Source organism: Coenobita brevimanus, chromosome 51, assembly GCF_032717465.1.
Source record: "Coenobita brevimanus isolate Jiangsu-jjx chromosome 51, ASM3271746v2, whole genome shotgun sequence".
NCBI classification, from domain to species: Eukaryota; Metazoa; Arthropoda; class Malacostraca; order Decapoda; family Coenobitidae; genus Coenobita; species Coenobita brevimanus.
In genome coordinates, this window is record NC_137004.1 from 35111404 (window position 1) to 35129503 (window position 18100).

An 18100-nucleotide genomic window follows, 5' to 3' on the forward strand; every position below is an offset into this window, starting at 1 on the left:
CGGCATGTAATTTGTTTGCAGTTGAATAACAGTTTAAATTAATTCATGAAAAAATATCTTTGATGAAAGAGGAAATGAGAAATTCTACATCATTGCCGCACAATTTTCACCTGTGGGCATATTAATTAATAAAATAATAATTTTTCAACACGATCAGTGAAAATGATCATAAATAGATGAATCTCTTTGATATGTACTATACTCCATACATGAATAAACACATCAGTATTATTGTCATATTAAAGAACACAACAAAAGCATTAACATGATCATGTAAATATCAGTATTTGACTATGATAAGGGAATGAATATCAGACACCTAAATAGCAAAACAAATTAAAATGATTGAATTTCCAGTGACAGCAGTTGCGGTTCTGGCGAGGGTGATAATTCTGGTGAATGTGGTGGTAAAACTAACGATGACCTACTTTGGTGAAAGTTAACAGCAGCTGTAAAATGGCATAATAGAACCATTGTCAACAATGATGGTGATGGTGACGTGAGATATACAGATGGAAGATGGGAATGTCCGCAGTGATGATCGATGGTGGGAATGGAAACTCATTGAGGTGGTAGTGACGGATAAGTCGAAAGTACTGTATACTCGTGAGAGAAGCAGATGGTGATGGCGGCAACAAAGAATAGCGATGATGTTACTTGAGGGGAGTGTTAGTGGTGGCGACAGCAGAGAATGGTGATGGTACTAAGGAAGTGATGTTGATGGTGAAAACGGTAGTAAGTTTGCTGTTGTGGCAACAGCGGATGGTGATGATGTTACTACGGAAGGAGATTGTGGTGGTGACAATGGTGATGTTTGTGTTGGTGGCAACAGAAAGTGGTGGTGATGTATGCAAAGGGAAGTGGTGTTGGTGTTTGTGCAAATATATGTGTTATGGAAGCAGTGGTGATTTATCCCTGATGCGAAAAGAGGCTGCTTCCAAGCTGACCGAAATTGTCTGACGCTTGCAAGAATAAATTAGATAAGATTTCTATCGCCATCTGAGGAAACGTAAAGAATGCTCTTTACCCATTAGATAACAAGTGACCAATGCTGAATTTCATTCCATGACTAATTTTTATACTATTCAAGCGATCTCCAGACGATTTCAGTCGGTTTAGGGGAGACTTTTCCAATTGGAGGGATTAGACACATTTATTAATTCCTTCACTACCAGGGTGCACTCATAATCTATATAAAACTGCCTGGTAGAAACAAGACTAACATGATAAAATACGTCATCGGAGACAAGGGAGTAAATAAACCTATGCGGCCCTCATAAAAATAAAAGTAGTTGATTTTTGTTTCATTCAGAGGTTAGGGAAAATTGTGGCTTTGGCTGCAGTTATCCTGGTGGTGGGATCATTGATACTGACTACAGTGATGGTGCCGTAAAACTTGATAGCAACAGCAATGGTGCTTCTGATGAAGGTAGTTGACGAGGTGATGACTGGCAGGAGTGTGGTAAGGATAGTGGGGATTGTGGTGGTGGTGGTAGGGGGTGGTGGTGGTGATGGGACGGGTTGGTTACCTCTGTATGATTATGCTTTTTATGTCAGTCTTGTTATCTCCAGACGATTACATATAGTTCAGGAGGATTCATAAAGCCTTATACTATCAGATGCCTTCCCTCAGCTGAAGAAAGTCGTCTGGAGGTAGCAAGATTAATGTAAAATATAGTCCAGAAGTGGCAAGTACTTTGCTGAGAAAGTAACAAGCGTTGATAGTGCGGGCAGTGGTAATTACACTGATGTTGTCATCCCGTTCACTACCAGAACATCTTTAGCTCTGTATTCATGTCAACCCCCAGTCGATTTAAACCAGCTTAGGGGTTACTTTTCGAACTGGATAGGGGAAATTAGCTTAACTGATCCCTTCACTATGTACTAGAAGCCCTTCCTAAGTTGAACAAAAGTGTCTTGTGGGGTCACGACTGCTAAGAAATAAGAAATTGTCGTACTGAATGGGTTACGGTGATGGAGGTAGCGTCAGAGGTGATGCTGCTAATAGTAACAATAGAGGTTATACTGGTAATGGGGAAAGGAGTAGTGGGGCAGCACACTCCTGGACAACAATGGTGAAGCACGTTGACATGGTGATAGTCGTGGAGATGCAAATGGTGGTCGTGTACGAAATGGTGAAACTATTAAGGGTAACGCTGTTGGTAACCAGGGTAGTTGTGGTGGTGAGGAAGGTGATGATGATAATGATTAACTGGTGACTGGGATGGGGATAGAGTTGGTTCAGGTTGTGGTAATGGTGGTGTCGATGTTGGTCATGGTGGCGGTCTTGGTTAGGTAGGGGTGGTAGCAGTGCTGAAGGAATCTGTGGTTAGAATGGTGATGGAACTGGTGAAAATAATGATGGTGATCGTTAAACTGTCGGGTGTATTGGTAAATGCGTTGGTGGTGAGGACGGTGATGAAATTGGCAGTGGTAGTGGTGACATTTGATCGGTTGGTGGTGATAGTAGTAGCAAGCTAATGGTGAGAGTGTTGAGTGGTGATGGTAGTACTGGTGGTGAGGATGGTGATGGAGCTGGTACTGGCAATTACAGTGATGGCGATGGAAGCAGTGATAGGAAGGACAGTTTTGGTGGTGATAGTGGTGTCGAGAATGGTGGTGATTGTGATGATTGTGGTGGTAGTGACAGTATGGTTAGGATGTGGATGATGGTGGTGAGGGTGTTTATTCTAAGGATACTGGGTGGTGGTGATGGTGGTGGTGGTGGCGGTGGTGAGAGTCGGTGGTGGTGATACTCGTGGATGTAGATGGTGGTGGTGAGGATAGTCGTACTGATGATTCTGGTGGTGGTGGTGAGGGAGCTTGTGGTGGTGAGAGTGGTGATAGTGGCGGTGGTGTTGGTGTTGGTGGTGACAGTGGAGGAGGGCGGGTGGCTCTACTTCCCCAATATCCGGCTGGTGGCAGACTTACGGCAGCCACGCGACAACAACTACGCACCAACTTTGCGACACAGATTCCAGCCGAGAAAATTAACGGCGTCTGTCGCAACAAGAATGTTAGGCTGGAGATTCGACACACACACACACACACACACACACACACACACACACACACACACACACACACACACACACACACACACACACACACACACACACACACACGCAAGCATTATATTTAAATGTAAATAGAAAAATATGAAAAAAATCTTGAAGCTAGCTTAGTAATATGTAATTGAAAATCAGTAAAACATTCGTATATACGCATGCATGTACAGTCGACATCAAAAGCCCTGTTGCGTTTTCTGTTACTCCTTCCATGCACTTTGAAAATCAGTGTGGTGAACCCGCAGCGACCGACACTAATGACTTCAATTGGCCTCTGATCAGCGTCATAAGCGTTGCCTTTGCAGGTCAAGCACACTAATTTTCAAAGGTCATGGAGATAGAAGATGATGAAGCGACTGGACTTTGATGCCGACAGTAAGTGTGTTATGAGTATATACAGTAATGAAGAAAAATTAAAGTGCCCTGGTATTACTTTAAAAAATAATACATTGCTTTAAATAACAATGGTAACAAAACACCACGAGCCGAAGAATAAGTGAAAACTGCAGGGGACATATAATTCTTCTTCTCATACATGAGGGGAACAAGGGGGTGGGGGCACCGGTAGATAGGAAGGTGAACGTGGCTGCCCATCTCTCAGGGGAAGGGGCCGTAACACCAATCTAACAGGACAGTACTTCCAAGGCCGATGGCAAGCTGGTGACTGGAAAAGCTCAGGATCCCGTTTCACCAGCCATCACGGCTTAAACGATTTAGAAAATTTCCTTTGGTGACCGTTTTCTTTGTTTTATCATTGTTGTTTTAATGTTTCTTTTTTGTTTATCCTAAATACCAAACATGCTAAGTGCATATACAAAACTTTCAGAAAAAAAAAAAAAAAAACGGCGGAGAAAGCATGGCCTGGAAATTCCCAGGGTAAAGGTGAAACATACACCTCACCAGTAACTTGCTTTCCACGGAAGGTTTAGGAGATGGAATGGGCCATTGTCCGACACTTATGCCATTACATTCAACAAAAGTCGTAGCCTTTCAGTTAGATTCCTCATTGTTATACGTCACCTCTAAACTTCATTCTCTTTTCCTTTCAGAAACCAACCTGTCTGAGCTAAACACATACCTCTAGCTCTGCCTGTGTTATAGTTGTATGTAAATACGTGCAACAGCCATATTTATTCTCGTGTTCCTGAACCAGCATCGTCTGCAATCTTTGAATTTAACTGCAGCAGTCTTGCACGCCTCAATTTGAAAGCTTCTGCACTGATTACCTTTGCTCAAGTTCTCATTGCTAATAGATTTACTAATTTCCAAAATGGATTTTTTTTAACAGTATTTGAGAAGTCCTCATTTTTGGAAACTGTAATATTTACCGTGACTCATGTTTTTTTTTTGTTTTTTTGTCACTTACTGATCCTCCTGGTAAATATGCCTACATACTTGTTTTCCTGCATTAACTGGAACAGCATATGTAATTCTCTATACTTTCCCTGACTACAATGATATTTATCTTTTATATATCTAACCATCTATCTATCTATCTATCTATCCGTGTGTGTGTGTGTGTGTGTGTGTGTGTGTGTGTGTGTGTGTATTCTTTCTTTCTTTGTAAATATAAAAAGTCCTGTCGGGTTCCCCCAATCGCAGTTTTATCTTGGCAACTTTTCCTTTCGGCCCAGAAAAGCCTTTGGCCCTTCCAAGAAGTGGCTTTTGTGGCATTATGGTGCTACGGATTGGGAGGCTCTCAAGCAGTACTCCTTTGACTTTCCTCGAAATAAATTCTCCTTCCATAGTCGAGAGCTCTTTGGGTATGCCTGTGTCGAGCTTGATATAGAGGTTATCCCTTCGGCCGTGAAAAAAGTACGTTCCTCTTTCCTTATTCTGTTTGACTAATGCCTAAGAACCTTGGCTTAACCACGCTTTCTCGAATAATATATAACATGGTGGTGCCAGTACAACCATGAGTCATGTGCACTTCATGGCTCCAGAATAGTGCTAAATCTGTTAGTGATCTTGCCAAAGCAACTTCCTTCGTTCTGACTGCAACATTTTTTTCTTTCTCATTCTGTTTTCTTTTTTCTTTAGTGTAAAACCTTCTAGGACATTCTTTCATCTTGTTAAAAATCCTTCTAAGTGTTAAATGATTTTCTTTACCTTTATGTTTTTGTCTACGATGGTTCTACTCCAGTCTCTTTTTCTATGGAAGTTGAACATTTTGTCCAATTTTCTGTCTCTAACTTCAATGCTTCTGCATCACTTCCCCTCTCTGTCTGCCGCCTACCTGGTGTTCTCTTCTTATAATGCCTTATTTTCTGCTCTCTCTTTGGCCTCAATATTGAAAAAGCATACGGTTCCGGCAGGGTCCCTTGTATTTTTCTCAAGAACTGGGCTTCTTTGTTGCTTTTCTTCTTGCTGGCAGTTTGATGTCATTCATCAGTTTCCGGAAAGATTGAACCTTGAACATTTTAACAGTCGTCCAACTGCTTTGTTTGTATCCTGTTTCTAAAGTCTTTTGAAGCCCACACTCTCTTATAACTTTCTTTCTAACCACCAGTATGGAATCTACCACCGGACCTAATCTTATATTCCTTTCAGATTCATAATCATCCTTTCTTTTTGGACTTTAGAAACCCTTGTTATGCTATCAGATATATCAAAAGTTATTACCAGCGTCTGACAACAATACATAATAATGAAACGGCTCTCCTTTTTCTTTCTCTCCATTAGTGCCTTCACCTGTAATTTCTTTTCAGGTTAAACTTCTGATGTTGCAGGCGGCCACAAATTTTATCTAAGTTGGGTGTTCCACGGGATTCTGTACTTTCACCAACTCTCTTCCTCCCATTAATCACGGATCCTATAAGTTGCATATTCCGCTCTTGGCACTCATACAAACGACTCCATACTTCACATTTCCAATCGCTACCAAGAGCATACAACACAACATTCACTATAGCGCTCAGGCCACCACGCTAATGAAAACCTGGTTTCCATCTGTCTATAATGCTCATTAACCCAAGAAGGAAACTTGCCATTAATGCCTTAAGCGCTTAAAATCTTTAGATTTGTACCGAAGAAAACAGTTTTCTACACGATCATCTCTGGACTGTCAACCACATTTAACTTCATTCCTTATCAAATCTATGTTAGTTGGTAAACAATTGGCAGGTACAGTTGGTGACAAGGCTTGCTAACATCCCCCAGACTTCCGTCGATTGTACAGTAGCTCCCAAAAGTATCTTTAAAGTGTGGTGCGATGAATGACAAAATGAACAGAATGAAACATTATTCCCGGCCACTTGTTGTCTCGGTGCGGTTGGTACGCATGGTTAGGTATCGTTGGTGGTACTGCTAATAAACACATCAACGCCACTATGTGACTGCAAACATCCATAGACTTGTAAATGTTGACAGTTCAGCGATATTTATACCTCTGTTAGAGACTATAACCCATTACACACATTATATTGTGATAAATGCATCTTGGAATACATAGTAACTGCGACGGGCAGAGTTGCCATGATCGAATACTGACTGCGATGGGCTGAGTTGTCATGTTGGAATATAAATGAAGGAATGAATTCTCCGAGCTAGGCCTGTATTAAACCATATAGCCCTGATAGGGTGATGAGAGCGCTGACTTTCAGCTAAGTAGCTACCTAGATGGGGCGCGAACTCTCTACTTCATGGACTTGAGCTACGCACGCCACCATTGAGTCACCCAGCCCCCCTTGAATATAAATGAAGCTCAGATTATTAACCAGCATGAGAAAAATACCCATCACAGTTCTTTCGTTATCACAACTACAAATAGATTACCAATGCAGAGGTTAATTATAGCCTATAGGGTCTGCATGTACGACAGTTTTAACCACACATCATTATTAAACATACTACCCGAATGTGGCGATATCTCGGTTTCGGAAGGTATTGTGGTGTTTCGTTACGTGAATGGCACAGCTTCATAGTAGGTGTCGCGTCGATTGAACAGAGGTCTGGATGCAGGCGGTGGATACAGTGGTTATTAAATGAATAAAAGGAGCCCCCAGAGTGTGTTCAACCTTACCTTGTATTTATTTTACATACAATGTCCATTATAAGAATGAATCTCGCATGTCACCTCCACAATATGGCTGCTGTATCATTGACATGGGTTTATACGCTGCTCTGGGGATTAGTTTCAGTTAGGTTATTTACTGTCTTTACTTTTCGGTTACCTCTACCTGTCTCTCTAATATTTTTGTGCCGTTCACATTATACTGGGTGTCATATATCTCCGAGTCATAATCACAGATATTATATAAACACTTTCTCAAACTATATCAGTTCTGGGAAAGCTTGTATACTATTTATCTAGAGTGATGATAGCCTTGTGCTGGCACTCGTGAAAGCATTACTGGTGAACCATAGAAAGAGTAACCGTGCCTATGTTAAAACTAGTCTTTGTCATCATTATAACATCAAGTATATCTACATATGACAAAGTGATTAGTATTACATTAGAAAGAAAACGGTATATACAATCCCAGGTCATATACAGGCGTATGGCAACCACTCCCCAGCATGCAGGCCTACCAATTTTGTTGCCGCTTCACGCAACACGTGTCAGATACATCGTCCATTGTGTCAGAATGTATAGTACTTATTTTTAAAGATACTTTTGGGAGCTACTGTACCTTTGACGTGGACAAGGATTAGTTCGAACAGTTGTATGGAGAAGACATAGCAATCATTATTTCTTTACAATAAAAAAGACAATAGTTCAGGGAGAGGCATTTAGCACTATTTTGCACTAGTTTGTAAGTCAGATACCTAAAATTTCTGTGAATTATTGGCGAAAAAAAAAGTCATGGAAACAAACAGCAAAGAAATAGGTTTACGAACGATACATCTAGAAATCTCGTGCAGTTAGTACTTAGTAGTTCAGGGACTGGGGAACAGAACGAGGCAGTTCAGTATAGGTAGAAACGTAACACTGATAGGTTTAGATACGGCAGAGTTTTGATATTTGTTTTTGTGTCTCTTTTTCCATCTATTACGATATCTACTATCCATCTATCTATCTGTCTATCTGTCAGTCTCTCTCCGCCTATCTGTGTTTGTATATTTACCTGCTAATAGTTTAGTTAATCTTTTTATCCATATATCAAACACAATAATTAATGAGCTATATTTTTCTTAGTTTTTTATGTTCTTTTTTTTTTTTTATAGTTTTCATGTGGACACAATTTTTTTTTTCTTCGGCTTTCATATGCTAGACTCAGAGCATAATATAGTCCGTTCCCCGAGGCCCAGCGGTCCACCTCCTTATACACCGAGACTGTGTTCAGGGACAAGGGCCGGTCGGGGATGGAGTCAGTAACTTGGCAGTATCTAATTATCACAAGAAGACTGAGACTCGGCCGGCCTCCCTGAACTTTCCACATTACCGGGAAAAATCTGCCCCTTTATCTCACAGCCAACCACCGCGCCCACACCTCCTTCCAACTTTAGGCAGGCGAGGTGCTCACATACACACTTGCCGAGAATATACACCAAAAAGATTTAAAAATGTAAATGCATAGAAAGTGAAAGAGGAATAAAGCATATGTTATTTTTTATTAATTGGAAATGTACGTGTATATTCACCTTTCCGCATGATAAAAAAAATATCATAATTACATTATATACAGCTAATTATATTCATAAATCAACAGATTCATTAAAGTCAGTGAGTCAACCTAGGAAGAGAAAGAATATTTCAGACACTGGGAGACGCGGAGGAGAGTGGAAAACTTTATCTCTCAGTGCAAGACTTGCACACAAGTGTGCATTCACACACACACACACACACACACACACACACACACACACACACACACACACACACACACACACACACACACACACACACAATGTGTGCGTGTGCATGATAAATCTTTCTCGAGCCAGATGTATTAGCTGATGAATACCCTCCATAATACAAATTGCATTACTGTTTTATTTTTCCAAAGCACTGAAATATACAACGGTTGGGGTCACTTGGCTATATATGATTTAAGAAATATTTTAAATGTTTTTAAAGAAACGACTTAAGATAGAATTGGCCATCCTTGTCTGCGCCGAGTTCTTTGTTCAGGAAAAGTTTTTAACAGTTGCATAATTTCGTGGAGCATCAAGCTACATGTGGCTTAACAAGTTTAACACTGTGTTATTAACTGTAATTTAAATATGCTGAAAGTAAAAAGGGCAAGTGCAATGAATTTCAGTACAGATGTGATGTGTTATCTCTGAATTTAATCATTCGTGTTGCTTTGTGAGGAATCAGTGTGGAGTGCAGGGGGTGATTAGGTTAAGGAATAATGTAATTCGTGAAAGATGAGGAGAAGGGAAATCTATGGACACAAAAGCTGAGGAACAGAGTTGAAGAGAGAGTGCTTAATTGGTACGGGCATGTGAGAAGACTGGGAGTGAAAAGAGTGAGAGAAGAGTATCGAATATATGAGCGAATCTGAAGGTGGGAGGGGATGTCGTATGCTTAGAAAATGATGGGTAGCTAAGTGAGTGTGTGTGAAAAAGAGTGGTTTAGGAGCTAACGAGACTAGAAAAGTTACAAGCGATGAATTTTGTGCTAGAGGAGGGTATAACCAGTGTTTTGCATCCCTTTTTAAACTGACAGTCGTCGGACTGACTCTGCCAGATAGGTGAGTGTGAAACTATATGCGAAATGTTTTTGACTTATCAGGTGGAGCCAGGATTCCCGGGGATTGTATGGTAAGTGAATGGGAGTGTGGCTTATTAATCTTGGCAAACTATGGTTAGTGTCTCATTATATAAATTTCTTCTGGCCTTGGAATGGGAAAGGAGGAGTAGTGATGAAGATGATGATGATACTCTGCATCTTTAAGTTGCAAAGGGACTGGTGCATATTATTTTAATTGTAATATTATACGGTCGTTCACATATTGTTCAAATATATACAGTTCTGTACATCTAGGTTTAGATATTGTGGATGGGTAGCGAGGGAATGGAAACGAGGAGATTAAAGACAAATTCTTTAGGAAATAGCCGGTTTAAGCACAAAAAATCCTGATAAGAAAATGTATTTTAAGGTATGGATATCCACATATATTTAAGTATGTAGACATGTTCATGAATACAATTATGCATAATTACAGTTAAATTCAACCCAACACATACAAAGATAATTATTCATATCCCTTCATAGTAATATACTCAATGTAGCCTGCATGACAGATGCCAGTAACAGTAAAATGCGCGTTGTACTTCAAAACGTGTGCTAATCATAAATAAACAAGAAACGGTGCCAAGGCACAGCAAACGCGTCCCCGGCAGTCATTTTAATGCTGATGTATAAACACAACCTGATATCTAGTCAGCAATGTCAAATATCAAATTTAGAGTAAATCATGTGAAAATTGACGATTTTATGCCCATTTTGAAAGTTTAGGCCCGACCCACCTGACACTGATTCCCCTACTGCTACTTGGGGATGACCCCCCAAATGTAATGAGGCATGTTATAGGATGCAGATTTCAAAGATGCACCTATAGGTTATGGTTTCATGTCGATATGACGAATTTGAATGGAGTTACGGTGAAAAACAGATTTTACCTGTCCCCGTTTTTGTACATTTTTTAGCCTTACAGCCTAGGCCTTGGCCCAATTAGGCCCAAAATTTTATCAGGTGATCAGAAGGTCATTGCCCATCATCTCCTTAATTTCAGTCAAAATCGCACTCGTAGCTTTCGCGTAAAGTTGTTAACAGAGAGACAGGCACACATACAGATAGACAAAGAAACAAACTGACAAACCGAGTGAAAAAAATACCCGTCCCCAAGCCCCTCCAGGACTGGGACGGATAATAATAAAGAAAGTGGATATCAATAAAGCATAGACAGAGATAATGAACACAGTTGCTGACCTCTGGAACTGTCATCCTTTTTACGACCAAAAGCCTCATAAACTCAAACCACAATTTTGCCCACAGGCCATAAACCGAGCTGTCCTTAAAGTCATCTCCTTCGCCACTGGAAAGAACAAATCCATGAAATTTGTATGTCACTCCTGTTTGCACCTTTTGTATGTATATTTACAAGGTGACGAGGACTGCCATAAAAATCATCAAAGAAGGATAAGTTATTTGTACTTTCCACCAATTTTTACAGTTTCTTTAACAAGACATTTGAGGCACGGGTTGCTTCCACAGTTGATTTCTTTCATCTCATAAAAAAAAAAAAAAATGAAAACATGAAACCCAGCACTGGTAAACATCACTGGTGCTGCATTTAGATCACTAAAGACTCAGTTTTAATCGTTCTGATAATTCTCTTCTTTATTTATGCGCTCACCATCGTCATCTCCACTGGTGATTTCGGAAGCAGACACTGAGGAGTAAAGCCCTAGTTTGTTACCATCATTACAGACAAGTGGAAGTGGTCCGTAGAATGTGAGCAGCTGAAGCAGTATAGTTAAGTTTTGTCTTTACTTATATTTCCATTTAACTCTGAAGACAAAAGCTTTACTCCAGTTGTATATACTGCACAGCAAATTCCCTTCCATGAGAGTGTGCGAAGTAAACTACATCTGTGACATTTAATGGTCAAAGTTCAGATCGAGTCCTACAACATCTTGTAGTTTGCCTGGGTCCGTGGTTATCAAAGATCTTAACCAATTTGAAGGAGTAACAAGTCTTTGTAACAATCGACTACCATCAAAAATTGCTTTGATATTCGCAGATTTTTACTTCAGTATTCAGTCTAGTTTGGTCATGAAGGGTTTAGTAGGTATATGAGTGAAATCAAAACCATATTATTTAGTAGCTTTATGAGCGAAGGCAAAACCATAAATAGCCAGTATTACAGCCGATGGTTAGGAGAGTTCATAAACATAGAACCTAGCGAACTTCAGGATGTCTGCCTGAGAGAAGGGTTTCTTCCCTTCGAAAATTAGCCCTTGCGCTGAGAATAACCTACAGTACTTCGCATTTTATTCTCTTTAGCGTCTGATCATTTTACCAAGCTTAAGAGAAACCCAGAGACCAAAATGTTAAGAACTGTTGCTTTCTTCCTGCATAGGATGGTCAGCCTCACTGAGCTCTAGAGAACACCATAAGCAAAGGATTAAGTTAGCTCATGGATATATATTTTCAGGTATTTTATTATCTATTAAAAACAAACTAAGAAAATGTTCGTTCCTGAGGCCCCACTGTACTTCTACGTAAAGCAGTTGAAGCTGCATGTCCTCACATGTCACCATACTAGCGCTAATTCACTGCCACCTGTGCTGAAGCATGCTAGAGCTCTTTTACTTAGGAGTTGCATGATAGTGCTAGCAAGGTGTTTTTATGATTTGTACAGTACAGTAGCTGATTTACAGAGGATCAGCTAACCCTTTGCTATGATGATGTATTTTTCAGCACACTCTTGCCAACTTTATACGACTCTCTTCATCTTAGAAAGGGATTCGATATAACATTCAATTGCCGCTTTAATAAGAAAGTCTGTAATTGAAAAGAAATCATCTTGAGATAGCAACAGTAAAGAAGACGTAGTCGTATTGGTGAAAGAAAAAAGGTTTGTAGAAATCCAGATCCCTAAACTCTTATTCGATGTTGGAAATGGATCTCGCGACCATTCTACCAGCAGTCCACTCGTCTACCACTTGACCACCACTTCTTGCTACAAAGGATATTGAAAAATGATACACGAGTTCGAAAAATTCTGTTCTTCAAAGAGTTATCCTAAAAGCCTTTCATATTCTGTTCCTATTTGCTTTCCTCTCTCTGTGAACCGATAATACTGTTCTCCATTGTCCACCCAGAACATAAGAGCTGAACGTCCCCTAATATTCATGTGACCAGGAAGAATAATACAAAGAAACCGGGTAACTGCTGAGGGAAGTAATAAAAACGCGATGAAAACAAGCGTGCAATTTTGTATGATTACTGTTGTGGTGATGCCGCAACAATACTGAGGGACCATCTTCCTCTACAAGGTGGTCTGGTGCTCATTTATCATTATATGCGAAGAAAAATTTGAATTAATGCACTAGGAAACAAGGTCAGTATTCACACACAAGTGAAAAATATATATATTTTTTAAGTTAGGGTATAAAACATTTCTGACAGTAAATTACCAGCTAATGTACTTCTAATTCACTACGAATGCATGGAGATCAAAGGTGGGAAGGGAATGTGGAGAAGTAGGTGAAATACGGTACCAGTGGATGGCGGAAGGGAATGATGTTGAGCTACAACAAGGTAATGCTGGGTTAGGATATACTGGAGCCGTAGCAGACGATGTGTCAGACAATAAGAGTACAGACTCCGTTAAGGGTCATTTCCACAGTTAATTTGTTTGCGTATTGGCTTAAGAATCTCCAGTATGTTAAGTTACACTGGGGCGGTATGGAGTTCACTTGAGATTCCAAGATAAACATTTTATTAATGCTCATGTGAACCCTCTGAATACGGAAGACATCATATTTATTTGTCACTCTCACCCACAGACGACTTTATTCAGCTTAAGAGAAGCCTGTTATATCGTAACGGGTTTTCAGTTCGAAAAGTGACGGAAGTAGAAAAGTGAAATGTTTGTTGTAAAGCATCTCAACAAAAGAATTATATATATATATATATATATATATATATATATATATATATATATATATATATATATATATATATATGCATAATTACAGGATATAACGACGATCTTTGTTATAACAGCTACATAAAATAACGGTATGAAACGATAAGAAACAGTCTCTACACATCAGAATCATGCAGCCAAATCCTGAGGCTCTGCACACTGTACAGCTCCTGCAATAGTCACATCGATAACGTCCTCAGTCATCACCATCCGATGCTTTCACGACACGCAGTATTTTTTTTAAAGAGAAACGTAACCCTTGGACATAAACCAAGAGCTGCACCGGTCAGAGGGAATGCGGGTGGGGAGGGGGTGGCTAGGGAGATGGGGTGGTTAGGAGGGGGAGTGGTTGGGGGGAAGGAGATGAAATAGGTGAATGTTGATGGAGATGCAGCTCCGGGTCATGCAGAGGAAGTGTGGGAAGGAGTGAGGGAGGAAAGTGGTGATGGGAGTGCGGGAAGTGGTGATGGGAAACGAAGTGAAAGTGAAAAGTGGTGACGGAGAGGGAGTGGGGAAAAATGGTGGTTAGGAAGGAGTCGAGGAGAGAAAAGTGGTGATGGAGAAGGAAGTCTGAAAGAAAAATGGTGGAGATAGTGGGGGAGAAATGTGATGATGTGATGAACACAGAGTAGGGGAGAAAAGTGGTGATGATGGTTAGCGGGAGAAAAATTGTGATAAAGGAGTGTGGAAGAAAACTTGGGATGGCGGAGGAAGGGTGGGAAAAAAGTAGTGATGGTGAGGGAATGGGGGAAAGATGGTGATCGGAGAGTGAGGGGTGGTTGTGGTGGTGGTGGTGGAGGAGGAGAAGGAGGAGGAGGAGGAGGTGAGTGGATGGGCAAGGAGTGGTGGTGGAGGTAGTGTGGAGTAAAATAGAGCAGTGAGGAAGATGAAAGTGAAGGGAAGGTGGAGGGTATGGTTGTGCAAGAGGGAGGAGGAGAGAATGATGGAGAGGAAGGGAGGCGGAGGAGAGAGTAGTGATCGAGGATGGACAGAGTGGTGGTGGGGAGAGAGGATGGAAGAGTGGTGGTGAGGGAGACTTGGGAGTGAGGTAGTGGGAGAGGAAGGAAAGATTGGTGGAGGAGGGACGAGTGAATGGTGGTGAACAAGAATGGTAGTGATTGAAAGTGATGGTGGAGAGAGTAGTAGAGGACGAGGAAGATAAAGTGTGGTGAAAGGAAGGAGTGGTGATAGGGGAGTTGGATGTAGTGAAGAGGGAGGATACTGACAGACGTGAAGCTGGGGGGAGGTGAAGGAATGGTGACCGACAGCCTCTCATCCTCCGCTTTGAGGGATACGAAAGGATGATAAAGCTAGTACTGGTTTTGTATCCTTCAGGCCAGTTGCACCTTCATCCTCTAATTACTATTACCGACACAGAGACGATTTTATTAAACTGCAAGGGAACTCCTGATTCGTTAGCATGGACGATCTCATATACTTTTTCCCAATTGAATGAATTTGCGTTTTACACATTCATGTTATTTTTTCAAATAACATTGTATGAGCGGGATGACATAGGAACTGTTATATCTGTCCTTATTATTTTCTCCTTTGTTTGGATGGTGTTGACTCTTGTAAAACAATAGTGAAATTTATTTGAATAATCCTTTATAGATTCACGAAAATCAATATCTAATTTATCTTTTTACTGTTGCTTCTTTCCCTTCTTCCCTCGTTACATATTTTTTCAGCCGTCAGGTTCTTCCACCTCCTTTCATTGCTTGACGAAGAGCTATCGTTTCTATTCCAAGCCTCATCAGTTTCCCTCTCTGGACCTTCCAGACGCTTACTCCACTCATCATCAGATACACTAATGACCACTCACTCTGATTCGGTTATCATGCTTTTCACATTTTTAGTACATTACCGTATTGCCCAGAGCTTTAATTTCATTTTTATACGGTTCATGATATACTGTACTTAGTCTATTAATATATCACCTCCAGCTGCAAAGATTAAGCCAAGACTCTCATTTTCACTTGTTTTCCCTGCTGCACATTTTCCATCCTCCGCAGCTCACCCCTACCTTCATCACAAACTCCTTCATCCCTCACTTGCTTCGCCTCCGCGTTTCCTGCATCCATAATTTCACTGAGAATCACTTCACTGCTCCTCGCCCTCTTCGTCTTCCTACACCAGAGATTACTTCATTCCACTTCCTTCATTCCATATAACTCCCTCTTCATCCTCCTTCCTTCATCTCCATATTGCTTATTCGTCTTATGTTAATTATCTCTTTTACCTCTGTTATTCTACTTATCATCACAAACAGCTTCCTAATTACATACCCCGGTCCACTTCCACCACACGTCACTTGCACCACAAACACGAATTCTAATCTGCTAGCTTGTCTTCTATATGTTTGCTTACCTTCCTGAGCGTGGCAGGTGTGAGAAAGGAGAGTCAGGTGTGGAGGAAGAGAGAGGCGGATGGCAGAGAAGGGGGAGAAAGGCAGGAGTCAGGTGGGTTGAAGGGTAAGGTAAAAATAGGTATGAGACTGAAAAGAGAGGCGAGAATGATAGAAATTGGAGTCAGACTGGTAAGAGAAGGAAAAAGAGAAATGAAGTACTGCGAAGAAGAAAACAAAGTATGGCAGAAGGGAAAAAAATACAGATTTATGAACGAATGATGTAAGCAAGGGAGACTGTAAGTGAGTGTGCGGACCCAGGTTGTGTGAGCAAAGATGAAACAAAGGAAGATCGAAGGAGAAAAGAGGCAAGTATGATAGGAAGCAAAGACAGACTGGCGAGAGGAAGACGTGAGGAAGAGAGACTGGAGGCAGGTTATGAAAGTGAATGCAGGACTGGTGTGAGACTTAGAGAACTGCGAGCGATGTAGAAACGAGGGAGAAGGATGCACAAAAGAGGAAAGTATGACAAGGACAGGTTGTGAAAGGAAAATCGAACAAGGAACACTAGAAGCACGTATTAAGAAGAAAGAAAGAATAAACGCTGGCTTGTGGCGAGACTGAGGTAGTGTGCGCGAAGGAGAAACAAAGGAGAAAGAAGAGAAGCAGATATGACGGAGCGTATAGACATTCCCAGGGCAGTAAGGAAAAGATCTGAGAACGAAAGACTAGACGTGGCTGTTATGCAGAAGAAGCGTGGCGTGTGGTGAGACTGAAGAAAAGAGGCAAGTGTGACAGAGAATAAAGGCAGATTCAGCGTAGTAGGAGGAAGATGTGAATGCGGGATGTCATAGGAAAAGTGATATGTGATAAGGGAGCGGTAAACGTGAGCGAAAGAGGAGAGGAGGTGGTATGATAGAGGATAATGTCAGATTCATAATGGTGAGAGAAGAATGCGAACAAGACAAAAGGAAGATGTAATAGAGGAAAAGCGAAGACTGATGTACAGTATGTGCCGAGCGAGGTAATAGTGAGCAGCAGAGAGGGAAGGAAAAAAGAGGTATATACGCCAGTGGGTAAAGACAGATTCAGATGAGAAAGAAAGACTAGAAGCAAGTGTAATAAAGGTTAAAAGAAGACTGGAATGAGTGGTATATGAGCAATGAAGACCAGAATGGGTGTGCTTGAGGACAAAATAAAACTAGTCAGAGATATGTAGGTGTGAGCAAAGGAGAGTCACAGCTGTGCAGGATGGAGCCGAATAAAAAATGTGCGCAGAGAACAAGTATGTCCGTGCAATATAATGGAGGAAGATGAGAAAAAGTTGGACGGAGGCTGTTATGAGGGAGAAAGGAGAGCGGTAAACGAAAAGAGGCTAACGTGAAGGAGGAAAGAATCAGGTGTGAAAGGGGAAGGAGAGAGAGGCAAATGAGCTACGTATGCAGATTTGATAAAACAAAGAGGGAGGAACGTATGAGAGAGAACAGAGAGAAGCGAGTGAAGGGCAGTTATAAAGGGAGAAAAACACAGGCCTGAAAGGGGAAAGGAAAAAGTAAATTAGACAGACGTGTGATCGAGGACGACGACAAACATGAATGGAGACGGAGGTGCACGGGAGCGAGGAGAAAGAAACATGAAAGAGGAACTGTGAATGAGGGAGCGAAGAAGGGCACGTGTGAAGGAGGGAGGAGAGAGGAGGGAAAGATGGAAGTAAAGCGTGAAGGTAAAGGAAGGTGTCAAGGAAGGAGTGAATACATTAATCTGCTGTTGCTTTGATCCAGTAGGTGCTGTTGGTTCATGGTCTCTGTTCGGTAAACTGTGTGACATGTTGGTCGAACCTCATCAGTCCTGTTTACATTACACTACCTACGCGGGGTCTCTTGCAACACAGGGCCGTATTTTGTCGCAAACACGTACGGGAGAGTATCATTCAGGGATATGTGCAAGATAAAACTTGTGAACAATGTGAACAACATTTTTACACACACACACACACACACACACACACACACACACACACACACACGATCTGTTTATCTATCCATCTGTCTATCAGTTTATCTATCTATTCATCTAAC

The 18100-nt window shown here is 41.1% G+C and overlaps 1 protein-coding gene across 1 annotated transcript in view; it reads right to left on the reverse strand.

The window, feature by feature from the left end:
- Positions 1-1308: 1308 nt before the first annotated feature.
- The window catches only part of LOC145400207 (uncharacterized), a 192579-nt gene continuing 175787 nt past the window's right edge, over positions 1309-18100 (reverse strand). Inside the window, exon 10 of the mRNA XM_080272722.1 lies at positions 1309-1531. Within this exon, the coding sequence (XP_080128848.1) occupies positions 1309-1531 (223 nt within the window). The remainder of the gene's footprint in view (positions 1532-18100) is intronic.